Genomic DNA, 12,636 nt, shown 5'->3' with positions numbered 1-12,636 from the left:
GCTCTCTCAGATGTAGCTACCTGTGGATGTAGCACTCTGGACTTGCCTGGGCCAAGTTCTTCCTTGTCTCCTTGAATTCATTCGCTAAGCACAGAGGCCTGAGAGACTGTGATGAAGCCTGAGGCAAAAAAGACATCAAGTCCCTCATTCTTACCCTCATCCACTGTCATTTAAATACCTTTCCCCACTGAGCAGTAGGCCCTCATTTTCCTTGTCTGCCTTGCTGTTGTAGCAGTAGAAGTTCTTACTGCCCTTGCAAATGTCAGCTTAAGGAGAGCTTTGTCCTTCCTAATGCCACCCTCCTATGCCTGGGCATTTTCTAAGTTCCCCCTTGGTAGCCTGTCTCTGCTTCCACTGAAAATCCACCTTGCTTTTATTGTGAAATATTTTGTTACCTGTTTTACTTGCACAGCTGCAGTAAAAAGCACTTGAGTTGATTCACTGGACGTGCTTAAAGGGTTTGTAGTCAGTGTATTTTTTCCTGCACTGTCTTGGTATAAATCAAATCAACTGCTTTAGAAGAACATGGACTGTTAGGTGGTATTGTAAATGTAAAGACTGGCACTATTCTAGCCCTATTGTGACATGTTAGGGAAGAAGAGTCATGCAAGGCACCTGATCAGATGCAGTGGGTAGAAAGGTGAGCATATGCTAACATACACACACCAAAAAAAAGAAAGTTAGGATTTGTCATGGTGGCAGAAAAAAATTTTCTTCTGTGAAAATTTAAATGTGGTAGGATCTTTGTTAAAATGGGCTGTGGTCAGAGCAGAGGGCTGTTCAAGTTTAGGAGTTCTTGAGTCTGTAGTCAAGAGCCATTAGTCATTAGACTGGGGACCAGTAAAGAATTTACAAGGGTCTGTCAGTTCTCTGTCACGAATGTTACCAGCACATTTTTCACACTTATCAGCTGAAGAGTACAAAAGGAAAAAATGCTCGCAATTCTAGAAGGAAGAAATGGAGTTTTGGGGGAAAACCCTGTGCCTCTGGTTAAGTTTATAGCAGTTTATGAAAACAAACATAGGCATTACAAACACTGTCACCAAAGTCAAAATCGTTATTAAGTTCAAATGTCTCATCTCTATTACCAGAAATTTTTCTGGTGTTTCACAGATCTCACTTCATTTTATTCGGGAAATCTAATCCTAATGTATTTAAGACCTGACAGAAATGATACTGCATTTTCTCAGGCTTTTAATTACTGACATTTGCAAAACTTTTCATCAAGCTTCTTGATGCAACTTGATTTTAAAACCTTTGTGAGTGATAAAGTCATCACTGAAATATTGCGCATTCAAGGAGATGCATATGAACTTAAAATTGAGTGATGGTGGAAAACAACCAATGGTTCTTTCTCTAATTCACCTAATTTGTGGATTTACAAAGCATGTAAGTAGGTTACAAGCCTGTTTTAAAGACTTTTTAGCATGAAAGTTATGTTCCCACAAAACAGGTACTCTTAAAAGTCCCATTTATACAGCCTAAGGAAAGAAGATATATTTTTATAATTCCATTCAAACTTAGAAATTCATGTTTCTAGAAAGGTGCAAAGTGTAATAATTACCAGTTCTTTATAAAACAGTAACAGGTTTGTCAGCTTTTACAGCAGTCCCTCTGGAAGAGAGCTGTAAGGATGCAAACACTGTTTATCAGATTTTTTCCTAACCCTGAATTAATTTTAAGTCTTCAAATATTAATGCTTTACACTCACTGCAGATTGTAGTGTAACTAATGCTAAATGAAATGTGCTTACTCCCCCGTCAAAGCAGCTATAAAACTGCAAATCAAATTAAAAAAGAAAAAGCTTTTATGTTGAAAAACGTAAAGCGTCTGAGTCGCATTTTGCAGCAGATATTGGCATATGATTACATTTTTACTTACCTTTTGGACTGCCACATGCTGTGGAGCTGACTTTATCTGAATCTATGAGATACTGCCGCCCTGCGCACTTCCAAAAAGTAGCTAAAGTGGTTTTGTGTTACTTTTTGATCCACTGTTGATGATTCATTATTGTTGAGGCTGTCATGGCATCTTCTCAAAGGCACTCTCAGGCTTTTGGGATTTTGACTTTTGATTCATTTAGTGCTGAGCAGGTTGGTGCTGGTGTGACTGCTGAACAAGAAGCTACCTGTGCAGGGAGCTACTATCAATAAAATGAGCTGTGCAAAATAAGGAAAGATTTGGCAAGACCAGACCCAAGGCTTGATGGCTGTGTTTGTGCTAGTAAAATGTGGGTAGCTTATCTGGGTATTGAGGCCAATTCAGGAAGGGCTTGCCACTATTGAAGTAGCTTGTGTTGCAGTTAGGGTTGCTGCAAGGTCTTGTCCCCAGACCATTCCAGTTGCCACACTGTGCCTAGGAAGATAGAAGGTGGTTCTGATGCAAGTCCTACCTGGGAGGACAGTAAAAGTTTACTGATGGAAGACGTTGCATTGCAGTGCCCAACAATGTTAATGCACGCTTGAGGTTACTGATTCACACCCAGCCTGTGGGTTGTTCTGCTGCACAGCCTGCATTTTCTCAGTGCAAAAGCAGCAGCAGCTTCAGAGTGAGTGTAAAGACAAGAGCTAGGCTGGGAATGAGGGAAATTCTGCTCCTAGATCCAGCTCTGCCCTGATTATTGTTGGCAGCAAACAAAGCCAGATGTTGTCAGTGCTACACAGCAAGTAATTTACATAGCTGTGTTCAAAGTGTAGTACACCAGAAATTAAATTCCTGAGACATATCTAAATACAATACTAAAGACTGTGAAGATGTTTTCTTTCAGGCTGTTGAATAAAATCCATAGATTTCCTGTTGCAAGCTAGAATTGGCATTTTAAACATTGAGTGAGAAACTCAAACCAATAAAAGAGAGAAATAAATGAAGAAGAAGGAGAGTTTAAAAAAACTCCTACTTTGACTTTTATTCTGTATTTAAAAATTGCCTTGGCATTGATAAAGTTTATTGTTCAGGTGTCACAGAACTTGCTCATCTTCCTGAGCTAAAAATCAGCAGTGACAGATGATATATTTAAATTTTGTCCTTAAAACATGGCCTTTCAGAAAAGAAGTAAGGGACAACTATCTACTGAAGTAGCTTTAAGTCCCCACTCAAACAAAAAAAATACGTTAGTTTTAACTCTCATAGTTTAAAACCGTGTTTCTGAAATTTGCACAAATGATGTCTGGTTATAGGAGCACAAACTGAGTCATTTTCTGGGAACCCTCCCTTCTGATCCAAGAACATACAGTTTTTTGGAATTGCAAGTTGACAGCAGCTTCTGATTTAAGACATTAATAAAGTGCTAAACAAAACAGCTACAATAATTACATTACTATTCTGATTGCATTGAGTTTTAAGTAATACTAGAGAATGACGATATGAGAGGGAAGTTTAAAGATGAAAGTGTTTTCAAAGAGCAGTGATCCACATACCCTGCATTTCATATTTCACACAACACTCTAGGAGGATAATTTTTTTCTTAGGATTTATATCATTGTTTTATTTAATTTATATCATTTCCCCTCTGGTTGCTCATGTTCAATAAATGTTAACTTAAAAATACGAATTCTAGGTCAGTCATCAATGTGACAGGCTGAGTGTACTCTAGTACTAATTTTGGAAAAAGAAAAAAGACGTAGGCAGGAAGTTGAAAGAGAGTTTAAAGAGAGCTTAAAGAGAGTTTTAAAATGTTATTAGATGTTATAATGAAATCTTGGCAATCTCTGCCACCTAGTGGTCATTCAGCAATTTACAATAGAGCTTGTGTCCTGCTGCTGGTACACGTAAGAAGATTTAATGAAGTTACAGACTCCTGGTTTACCAGCCAACTTTCAAGATGCGCTCTGTAGCTAATTAAAAATACATTATTCTCTTTTAAAATGTGCTGAAGGGTGAAGGTTAAGATAAAGGCGTTACGCTGAGCCTGGTTTTACAAGTTTGCAGTGTCTTAACTCATCTCACTACATATTACCAATTTTGCTTTTTCAAGTGAAAATCAAATTGTAATTAAGCAATGGATTAACTTTTGAGGTGAACCAATGTAGAATAAATTTGAAACTGGTAACCAGCATGAAAAATTGCTTTTAAAATATATAATAAAATACATAGTAAATACTAAAAAATACCTAAGGAAAATAAATGAATTTGTAGATTGTGTATAAACTGGTAAGTAACAGGATCATGGATGGCATCACAGCTGCAGAGTCAGAGATCCAGAAGTGCTGGGATACCAGCCACACAGCTGGAGCCCAAATTCACAGCCTAGAGCAGCTTTACCCAAGGCAACTTCCCTCTGTTGCTGCAGAGGAAGCATGACCTTCCTCTTATTCTACTGTATTTTTTCCAAAAATGGTGCATGAGAAATCCAGGAGCTGAAATAGCAAGAAGATTGTTTTCCTCTTTTAACCCAGTGTTAAAGGTGAGGCCCAAGAAAGTATTATTAGTTCTAAAATCCTGAAAAACATAGTGATTACATAGTGATTGTGTGAATTCACTAGCCATTATTTTTTATTATAAATCAGATACCTAGTTTAAGTTAAAACATTTTGATATGATTGTTTTCTAATATATATTCAGAATATTTAAGGTTGCTTTATTCAAGCATGAAGAAATAGGAATTTGCCCTTTTGATACATCGTTAATTTCCATCCGTGTGTAGATTAATATGTAAGAGAGAAATATTATTTTATATTTATATGCCATTTATCTTTTATCACTACTTTTGCTTAGTCAAGTAAACATAGAATAGATAAGGTTTTTTTAAAGTATGTGCAAATAGATCTTTGAATCTTTCTAAAGAACTAAAAAATTTCCCAAATTCAGTGAACACTTTATATTAATTGCTAATGAATATATTTTACCAATAGATGTAATAAATTTTTGTATCAAAATACAAGCCTGATCTAATGGAAGGTGTCCCTGCCAATGGCAGAGGCATTGGGATGCATGTTTTTAAATGTCCCTTCCAACACAAATCATTCTGTGATTCTATGGAATGCTAAACAAAATCTAAAAGTATTTAAATTATTCCCAGTGTACAGGTGCATAAGCATCGAATATAAGCATCTGCCTATTTGCATCCCCAACAAATTATATCCCAGAATATCCCACAGAGTACTTAACAGGCTTCAAAGGGCCCCAGTCTTCTTATCAGTAGATGCTTGATATATTAGGACACAACATAGAGAAGTTCACTGGAAGTACAACACGATCCCACAGGATTTGAGACACTGCACTGATAGTCCCATCCTTTGAAACTGTAAAAATTTTGTTAAACCGTGTATAATTTCAGGGAGCTTGTTAGTGACAGTCCCACTTATTCCTCATCCAGATCCATCATGATTTATATTTCTTGCACTGCTAGTTGAACTGGCCCCACTCTGTATCTGAAGTAATACTATTTGTTTTTACAGTTGCTGTTCACTCTTATTGCAGCCCAGTCATTCAACTTGAGTCCCAGTTCACCATTTTGTGATGGCTTAGGTTTTCTCAAAGACGTAAATCAGTAATGAAGCCTGCAAATTGCATCCTCAGCGTTTCACCAGGGATGTCCTTTCAGCATGTGTAGTGAAGAAGATGCAAATCAGAAATGGCACCTGATAATCTTGTGGTCCCTGGAACAAGCTGCTTAACTTATTGCATTCAACCATTAGTACAAGTGAGAGGAGAAGCAAACTTCTTGTGTATTTTATGGTAGTAGAGGTCACATTAGCTACAGGCAAGTGCCATGAAAGGAAGGAAAGGGATAATGCTGCCACCCTTCTTTCACTGGCTCTCTCACACCCTGCCCTGACTTTCCTACAAAGCTGCACCACTGCTGCGTTTCTCCTGACATGGATTCCCCCTCCTGTGCACCAGGGGAGCCCACAGGGATGTGGCTGTTCTGCTCTGGTCCCTTGGGAATGTTAGGAGCTGGTGAGAGGCAGAGTAAAGGAAGGAACCCTCCTGGTTCTCGCCTTCTGACATCACAGTCTGAAACGGTTTTTTCAACTCATGTGATGAAATTATGTAGACGTATGAAGACTTTACCACAATAATTTAACATTTCCCAAAATTCTCTTAACAGTTAATGTTCTGTCATAGGATATATACATGAGATATACTTATTTATCTTTTATTTATTTTGTACTATAAATATTTTTTCCATTTCAGCTTGGTCAAAGGAAGCAATCAAGTATAAGAAGCTCAGATGAAATCCACTTAAACAGTTTAAACAATCCTCCAAGACAATACCAGGTAAAAACCAGTGTATTTTTAAATAAAATCAAGAAGCATTAGAATCGGCAGACTGATGGCATGAGGACAGTTTTGAATTGATACTGAACATGAGTCAAGAATAAATCCACAGACCTTGTATATATCAGGAGTAAATGAAGTGGTTTGGGTATTTGCAGTACAATCTGAGAGTGTTTTTCTCTCCTCTTAGTTTCTTAAATGGTACCTTTATAGTGCAATATTTTAATGTGCTTTAGAAAAGTGTTTTTAATTTTAGAGACAGGCTGTCTTCAACTACACAATGTGAATTGAGAAAACCAAAAATAAACCCCAAATCTTCCCATTCCATCTGCTGAAGCAGATCAGCTTATTGTGGCACACCTCTAGATACAAATGCCTCAAGCACTGCAAGTATCTGTCAGCCTTTATCCTATCAATGCAGTCTCTTTTTCCTTTGCCTCCTAAACAACTGCAATGAGCCTTTGTTGAGCAGTTAAGTGTAGAGAGACCCAACACAGTCCACATAAATCTCAGTTATTCTGGTCCAGAGACTGCTGCTTTCCTTCTTGCAATATTACAGAGTAGGTGGAAAGGAAGAAGCAAGAGCTGTCTGGGCAGTATAAAAAGACAATCTGAATGAAAAAGGGTAGAGAAAACAAGTATACTTTATTGACCACAAGACAGAAAAAAGATTTTCCCTTGCTCAGGCTAGCTTTGCTCCTTTCTTAAGTTATGCAGTGTCTACACAAGTCAGTTCCAAAAACTCCTTGACTTTTTCACAACCACTTTCATTATGATGCAGGGATAGATATTAGCATTAAAAATCTACCCCACAAATATGTGTGGCTTTATATTTGAAACATTTTTGAATTAGTATAATAAACAGTACAGCTGCTGACCTTGCAAGCATGACTGTAGTGATGACCTGGGACCACTAATCTGGGATGACTCGCCTCACAGCTAGCTCTGGTCAGCTCTATTATTGTGGAGACAAGGCAGGCACATAAATCTATGTATGTTTTATATCATAAAATGGAAAAGAAAAAGTATCATGTTGTCATGAACTACATCCTAGGAAAATATTAAACCCAAAGGCAGAAATACGTATCCTAAAATGTACTTGGGTACCTTGTTCTTTTTGAAGTAATTTGAACTAGTGGGAGAATCAGGGGCAGAATTTTTTTTCCTGGAAAGGTAAAATATACAATAAATTTGCTGGCATAGGTTCCCCTTATTATTAGCAAGCGGTTGGTCATTCTAATGGTATGATCTATTTGATCAATTTTAGTTGTTTCAGATGAACTGTGCTCTCAGGTTTGCTCTTTTTATCCACAGAATGAAGTAAACGTGACAGATATGTATATTTACATTAAAAAGTATCTGTCTTTGGTTAGATGAATCCCAGCTGAGATATTTAAATGACTCTTAGAATTTTGGGTCCTAATTTCTCTAAGACCAACTCTGGGAAAACATAACTTAGCAAATATATCAAAATAGGTTCAAATAAAATGACAACAAAAGGGTTTAGCAATCAGCAGGATCATTATCATCTTCAGGTAGTAATAGAGGCCAGATGGCTTCATCTTCTTGGAGATCAAAGCTGCAACTGTATTAAGCATTCTTACATACTCCAGTAGTAGGTTAAACCTTGTTAATTAGAACATTCATAAGATTGTCCTTAGTTTTGTAACTTTCAAGTATATATATATGTGTGTGTGTGTGTGTGTGTGTGAGAATAATCATAAAGGTTAAATACCTACGCTAAATGAAAGCAGAGATTTATATAATCAGTTACTTGAACCTGTCAATTCCTGTCAAGTCCTACACTGAAATACCTGAATGCAACAGAAGGTAACAGATGTGTCATAATTTAATCCCAGCTGTCAACTAAGTGCCACACATTTGCTTACTCACTCTCCCCACACTGCCCCTTCCAGCTGTATGGGATGAGGAGGAGAATCATAAAAGGTAAAACTTGTGAGTTAAGAATACTTCACTAATTTAAATAAAGCAAAATATAATAGTAGTAGTAGTAGCAGTAGTAGTAGTAGTAGTAGTAGTAGTAGTAGTAGTAATGAAAAGGAGAGATAGAGGAGCAGTGATCAGCCTTCAAGGCCAAGCCTCCCCCAGTCTGAATCTTGAACAGGATGGTCTGTGGTATGAAATATTCCTCTAGCCCAGCTTCCTGTGCACCTGCTCAGTAGCAGAGCCTGAGGCATTGAAAAGTCCTTGACTTTGGGTAATCGCTGCACGGCAACAATTGAAACACCAGTGTGTTTTCAACATTGTTCTCATACAAAACACAAAACTCACACTGTACCAGCTACTAAGAGGAAAATGAACTCTGTCCCAGCAGAAACCAGGACAAGAGCTCTTACTTTGAAATACCATAGCAATACTAGTCCAACTAAGAAAACTCTTTTTCTTTCTTTCTTTCTTTCTTCTCTGCAGAAAATAATGAAGCGTCTTATTAAGAGATATGTGTTGAAAGCTCAGATAGATAAGGAAAGTGATGAAGTCAATGAAGGTGAGTATGTTGATGAATTTCATCACAGAATCAAAACAAGCTAAAGTGGTTACATATGCCACTTGAAAAAAATGTTTGCAAAATACTTAATCCACTTGACGTGTTTACAAGTGCAAGATGTAAAATTAACATGAGATTGAAGAGGGAATGGGATTTCTGTCTCTTCTCTCCCTACTATCACTGATCTGACAAGGTTTAAAATGTGCTTCTATGTCTAGTAATAATAGAATCACAGGATAGTTTGGTTTGGAAGGGCCCTTAAAGATCACCTAGTTCCTTAAGGATCTGGTGGCCTGGGCGGTGCTGGATTGATGATTGGATTCGGGGATCTTAGAGGTCTTTTCCAGCCTAAATGATTCTGTGACTCTATGATTCTGTGATCTCTCTTTCAGCAGAACAGCAGCTTCCATTAAATAGATCATGTGAGTTTTGTGAATTCATGTGGTCTCTCACACTTTTGCCTTCAGATTTGTTTGATTTTTCATGAACTGCATCTTCATATTCCTATTCCCAAGCCACCATTCCACGGAGGTTAGCTCAGCTGGTCAGAGCATGGTGCTAATAACATCAAGATTGTAGATTTAACCCCTGTGTGGGCCATTCACTTAAGAGTTGGACTCAGTGATCATTGTGGGTCCCTTCCAACACAGATTCACCCTATGATTCACCAACAGGTAGCAGAATATCTACTTTTCAACAAAGAAATACAGAAAAAACCCATGATAATTGTAAGATATTTGGATATGGTGTTTTTTTCTTTTGTTTCTTAATATTGTGATCTTTTAAAATCTGTTGCAGGTGAACTGAAGGAAATTAAACAGGACATCTCGAGTCTCCGGTATGAACTCCTTGAGGAAAAATCTCAGAATTCTGAAGATCTGGCAGAACTTATAAGGAAACTTGGGGAAAAACTGTCAATTGACTCTAAGGAAGAAGAAAGCAAGAGATAACCAAAATGTTTAAGAGATGCAACAGAATGTTAACAATTCACTTAAAGCCATATTTCTGTTTTCAAGTCTAGCTCACATTTCTACAAAGATTCAGAAATTAAATCATTCCAATTCTTTATTGAAAAAACACAGTGGCAAATCCTCTAGGTCTACAGCAGGGAGGAGATACCACTTCGGTAAAAATATTTATTCTTTACCTGCTGAAGAGTAGTAGATCTGAGATAATTTAAATATTTAGTTTACCTCTTTTAGAGCTCCAGTGGAATCTTGATAAGCCCAGTCATGAAAGAGTAAAAGCATAGATCTAAACTTCTCCTCTGTTAACTGTTTATTTTTTGCAAATTTTGTTTTTTAAGCATTCTTACATATATTTTATTGAAGCAAAAGAGAAAAATTCCAGGCATATATATATATCTCAAAAGCTATTGAATTTTTCCAGTATCCCCAACTAGCAAAAAAGCTCAAAGAAGCTAACTGCCTTTCTTAAAAAATGTCTAAGATATTAAAATAATTTATGAACATTTCCATGTAGAGGTAGATATCAGGACACTCAGAGCACTGTGTTGTACTTTTCCCTACTGATCCCTGTCACCACTGGACTATCCTGAGATACCTAGGTTCCAATGAGAGTTAATGCATTCAGAAAGAAATATTTTTCACCAAGTTCATCGAAAAGCTATTGCTGAGGCTGGAAGAAAACCTTCTTTAATCCAAAATAGTTAACCATTGATGTTCCAATCTGTTTCAGAATTCCCAAGTTCTCCAGCTTTTACGTTCAGCTTGAACTGAACCTCCCAAACTGCAGGGTGGGGGTTTGAATGTAACATTTTTATTTGAGGTGCAAGATACTAAAACGTTAGGTGCAAACCTCTTTTAGAATTCTGGGAATGTCATGCATGGAGGACCATGTTTCCCATTTAAACAGTTGAACCTGTTTAAATCATTAAATTTTCTTCAGACCTATCGGTAGCAAACAAAAGCATCTTGTTCCAAAAAATCATGAAATCTCATCTTTTATGGATATGCATCCCATGTCCTTTTTTCCACTGGTGAAAGCTCAGCTCTTGTGCTGTATTCTTTAGGACTCTTTTAATGAAGAATCTTCACTCCCTGTGAGAAGGAAAGCTCCAACACTTCCACCCTGCCCACTGCAATAGTTAAAAGTTTCTTTCTGTTAAACTGGAGATGAGGTATCCCATGCTGTGTCTGGCTGTTTGTTGTGTGACAATGTCCGTGCAGGAAAATCAGCTGGTTTCTGTCTTTCCAGATAGGAACAGCATAAATTCCATGTCATTTTTCCCTTGGTTAATATAGTAATTTGTGTTTCTCTCTTTTGACAGTCACTAATTCTGGAAGTGTTATGAACATGCATTACATTGGGCATGTCTGCTTCTCTTTAAGCTTTTCTGAGATTAGTGAAAGGGCTGTGAAAAATTATAACACGGTATCAAGCTGTATAACACACCTGTAAAAGAATTGTATTAAGACTTAAAAAGGCTTGTCAGTAACTGCTTTAAAATTAGCTTTGTGACACTTATTTACTGTGGAATGTATTAGAATGTTTCTGCCTCTCCCTTTTAGGCTGGAGATTATTTTTAATGGGTTTAGATTCGTTTCCAGCTGGATTTATTGGTAGTTCTTTTTAAAAAATTGTTGATGGAATCACTGTGTATTTTCAGGGAAAAAACCCCATGTATTAGAATGGGTTTTGAAATCACTTTGAGACAGGTGGAGGTGAGGGACTGAGGTCAGCCTGCCCCATGAGTGTTTGTCATGCTGTGGGGGAAGTGCTTGGCACGGAAGTGTAGCAACAAATAGAGTGTGGGGGACAATGTGTGTCCTGTGGGCCTCAGGTGTAATGAACTCAGGTTTAGAAACTTTTAAGGCTTCTCCCTCCGAGGGAAAAGAAGGAATGTGAGGATTTAAAGGTAGTAGAGCACAGGCAACTGGTGTGACCTCAGGCTGGAAGGCAGTGTGACCGTAACTTCACTGCCTTTTGGCTCCTGGATAGTTCCTGGCCATCTCCCTTGGCCAGGACTGGCCTCTGAGTTGGAGTCCCACCTGAGAACTTTGGTTTTCTGAAACAGTGGGCAGTTAGTTCAGGTCCACTGAATGTCTGTGGTAGAGACCATGCTGCACGAAGCACATCTTCCATCTGTGAGAAGCTCTTCGGAAAATCTGTTGGTCAGAATCTGAGGTAACAGGGACAGTCAATGTTCACTTTCAGTAATCAGAAGTCTTAATTTTTGGTCATTGTGATACACAGTGTGGATCTGCTGTAGTGCTCATTGATGGTAAACCTTCACTCTTCATAAACCCAGTGAAAGGAAATACATATATACAGTTTGAGATCCAGGCACTTTTAAAGGGAAGATTTTTATTACAGAGGTAAAATGTACACTGTGAATTTGTTTAAGCCCAAAATTTGATGTACCTTAAAACTATAAGATCGTAATGTATATATTGTATTTCATGAAGAAAATACATATGGATTTTTTTAACCATTGAAGATATTTTATATGTAGTTATTACTCATGGAACAATTTGTTAAATATATTTGAAGAGGTCTATTGCCAAATGTAGTGTGACAAGCAATGTAGTATTTAAAATGAGCACAATACCAAATATATTATTCTGATTAAAAAAAATTAAATGTACCAGACTAAAAATGCCTTTGTGATCCATTGTCTGAATATTTTGGTATTTCACTGCGAACATTCAGCTGCTCTTGCTTGGAAGACTGATATGGTAAAAAATTTTCATTTGCTAACAACACTAATACAAAAAAACATTTCAAAGAGGGAACAAGGGTCCTTTCATACTTAACTGGACTCAAGGCCAAGTATTTTGTCTCCTGTGACTGTGTTTGATGCTAGATATTTCAGAACATTTGCAGGAAGTAACAGATAATTTTCATCTTACTTAGTTCTGCTTTTGGTTTCTAATAAAACAATAACATAA

General features: G+C 37.3%; 1 protein-coding gene across 1 annotated transcript in view; it reads left to right on the top strand.

The window, feature by feature from the left end:
- The window catches only part of TRPC6 (transient receptor potential cation channel subfamily C member 6), an 81,196-nt gene extending 68,849 nt beyond the window's left edge, over window positions 1-12,347 (top strand). Inside the window, exons 10-12 of the mRNA XM_039564814.1 lie at window positions 6,136-6,219; window positions 8,650-8,725; window positions 9,524-12,347. Of these exons, the coding sequence (XP_039420748.1) occupies window positions 6,136-6,219; window positions 8,650-8,725; window positions 9,524-9,675 (312 nt within the window). The 3' untranslated portion in view covers window positions 9,676-12,347. The remainder of the gene's footprint in view (window positions 1-6,135; window positions 6,220-8,649; window positions 8,726-9,523) is intronic.
- Window positions 12,348-12,636: the final 289 nt, after the last annotated feature.

This window comes from Corvus cornix, chromosome 1 (assembly GCF_000738735.6).
Source record: "Corvus cornix cornix isolate S_Up_H32 chromosome 1, ASM73873v5, whole genome shotgun sequence".
In the NCBI taxonomy this organism is placed as follows: Eukaryota; Metazoa; Chordata; class Aves; order Passeriformes; family Corvidae; genus Corvus; species Corvus cornix.
The sequence above is the reverse complement of the archived record's forward strand: the minus strand, read 5'-3'. Positions and strand labels throughout refer to the sequence as shown.